Source organism: Vigna radiata, chromosome 7 (assembly GCF_000741045.1).
Source record: "Vigna radiata var. radiata cultivar VC1973A chromosome 7, Vradiata_ver6, whole genome shotgun sequence".
Taxonomy (NCBI): Eukaryota; Viridiplantae; Streptophyta; class Magnoliopsida; order Fabales; family Fabaceae; genus Vigna; species Vigna radiata.
The window spans coordinates 17,254,615-17,257,174 of NC_028357.1; the positions used below are offsets into that span (position 1 = coordinate 17,254,615).

The 2,560-nt window shown below is 46.4% G+C and overlaps 1 protein-coding gene across 1 annotated transcript in view; it reads left to right on the forward strand.

Annotated features, from left to right (window-relative positions):
• The first annotated feature begins 1,828 nt into the window (after positions 1-1,828).
• LOC106766136 (zinc finger protein ZAT3) overlaps positions 1,829-2,560 on the forward strand; it is a 9,862-nt gene continuing 9,130 nt past the window's right edge. The window contains exon 1 of the mRNA XM_014650893.2: positions 1,829-2,559. Coding sequence (XP_014506379.1) covers positions 1,884-2,559 — 676 coding nt within the window. The 5' untranslated portion in view covers positions 1,829-1,883. The remainder of the gene's footprint in view (position 2,560) is intronic.

Here is a 2,560-nt window from a genome sequence, read left to right on the forward strand (position 1 = left end):
CCAACGATCCAGATTTGCGACGGTTCGCTGCCCCACTCAGAATGACCAGTAGGAGGAGGACACGCGTCTTTTCCCGCCCACTACTCCCTCAAAAATCGTAACCGCCATCCCAACTCCCAACGCCACGCCCCTCAAAAAGCGCAGCTGTCTTCCTACTCAAACCTTTCAGTCACTTCGTCTCTTCAGGCTTGGGGGGCCTATGTACCAGGAAGGGCGCCCGGCCTCATAATTCGGACAGGACGCTCGGACGGTTAGCCTACCAATCCATAACCGGGGCAGCTAGTATTAACAACGGAATAACGTCCGGGCGGTTTGGACGGACGGTCTACACGGAAATGTCAAGCCAATAATTAACGGCACACTAAACAAGATTAAGGACGATTGGGCCCAATCTTGGGCCGTGATTAGTAAAAGGTAATCCTTGGTCCATCTGGAAAGCTATAAATAGAGGTCAAAGGTAACAGTAGGTAAGATTATTAATGGTGCATTTATGCTGCCAGACAATTTTCTCTCTCTATCTCTATAAATAAGAGCGAGGACTGACTTGAGCGTCGGAGTGCTTTTAACAGCTACCCGGACGGACGAGACGGATAGTGAGGAACCAAAGACAGTGGACGGTCGGAGTATCAAATTGTAGAGGAAGACCCCGTTTATCCGAAACAGTATCTTTAACAGTTATTGCACGTAAAGGAGCACCATTTGCAATACTAGGGACAGCAGCATAATGAACATTTTCAGATAATGTGATCTTCAACTCGGGTGCTGAAAATACATGCATTGGTTCCGGCCACTCTGGAAGAACATCATCAGGACAGGCTGCCCATATGAATGCCCTTTTTCTTGATTGGGAAACCCCGAATGCTCCAGCCTCAAGGATACCAAACCTCACCTTTTGGACAAATAAATCAAACATTCATCAGTTCCTTCAAGTTCTATTCATCAACGGGGAGCAATTAAGGAAGAAAGTTGCAATAATTTTACCTGATAACCCATCTCAAGAAGTGAAGCCAAGGTTAAACGGAATGTTTGTCCTTTATTGAAAGACACAAAGTTCCTCACATTCTCCAAGGAGAAATACCTAGGCCGGAAATAATCAGCAGATGATAAGAGGCAAATGGACCGAACGATTACAGGGTATCCACCGTTCGGTATGAAGAAAACACTTTGCACCCATAATAAGCAATGCAAAAACCACCGTACGGTAACAGCACGGTTTGGTTCAAGATAGAGAAAATATCTCTATCAAGGAAGACGGTCGGTGGGAGCTCCCACAACAACTATGCAGTAAGCATCGACAATGCAAGTTGTCCTGTGACTATCATCCGGATATGGAGGCTGACACCGTACGGTATAAAGAAGCAGTGACCGTTCGGTACTCCGAGCGGAGATCTACCATTCGGTACTCCGAGAAGAGATCTGTGTGTATCTCTAGATATAAAGAAGCAGTGACCGTTCGGTACTCCGAGAAGAGATCTACCGTTCGGTACTCCGAGAAGAGATCTGTGTGTATCTCTATCATGGTTGCATGCATGCTGGAGTTGTTTCTTCATTGCGTGCATGTGATGTACTTCAGCTCCATATAAAGTTTGAAATGTCACGAAGCTAGTGAAATTCAGTGGTAGATATTGGCAAAGAGGTTCCAAGTTGTTAATGGAAGGAAAGCAAGACTGCATAGCAAGCACGAAGCAACGTGACGTGACAAGTAACTGACTTTTTTTTTTTTGAATGAAAAAATATATATTTTATTTTCATGAGAAAAAAAAAAGAATAAAAAAGAATATATAGAAAGAAACTGCTTGATGAGAAGTTACAATAACTGTCAGGAGATACATAAGGCAGAAGGCGTNCCTTGGAAAAGGTTTTGGATTTGGTTGAATTGAGGTATGAAGGAGGATTCTGACTGCNCTGAAGAAGCGGAGAAGAAGCGGAGAAGAACGATAGTGTCAATGGAAGAGGAGGGNTGGAAGGGGAAGAGATCCTCCGATCCACGTCCATGCACGGAGTGCGGCAAGAAGTTCTGGTCGTGGAAGGCACTCTTCGGGCACATGCGATGCCACCCTGAGCGTCAGTGGAGAGGGATCAACCCTCCGCCCAACGCAAGAAGACATCATCATCAACAACAGGAGCAGCAACGACAACAGCAACAACAGATGACGATGATAATGAGCCAGGAAGACCAGGAGGTGGCTGCCTGTTTGCTTCTGCTGGCGAATTCCAACAACAACAACAACAGAGAGAAAGGCAAAGAGAAAGAGGAAGAGGTTCAGCAGTGGCAGTTCGAGTGTTCGAGTTGCAACAGGGTGTTCGGATCGCACCAGGCTCTTGGAGGGCACCGTGCGAGTCACAAGAACGTGAAAGGGTGTTTTGCGAACACTGGTAGTAATGTAAGCATAGGGTTAGGCATTGGAAGTAGCGGGAAGTGTGAGGAGGAGAACGTGAACGTGAACGTGAACATGAACATGAACATGAGTGGTGATGGTCACAAGTGCAGCATATGCCTGAGGGTGTTCTCCACAGGGCAAGCACTTGGTGGGCACAAGAGGTGTCATTGGGAGAATCA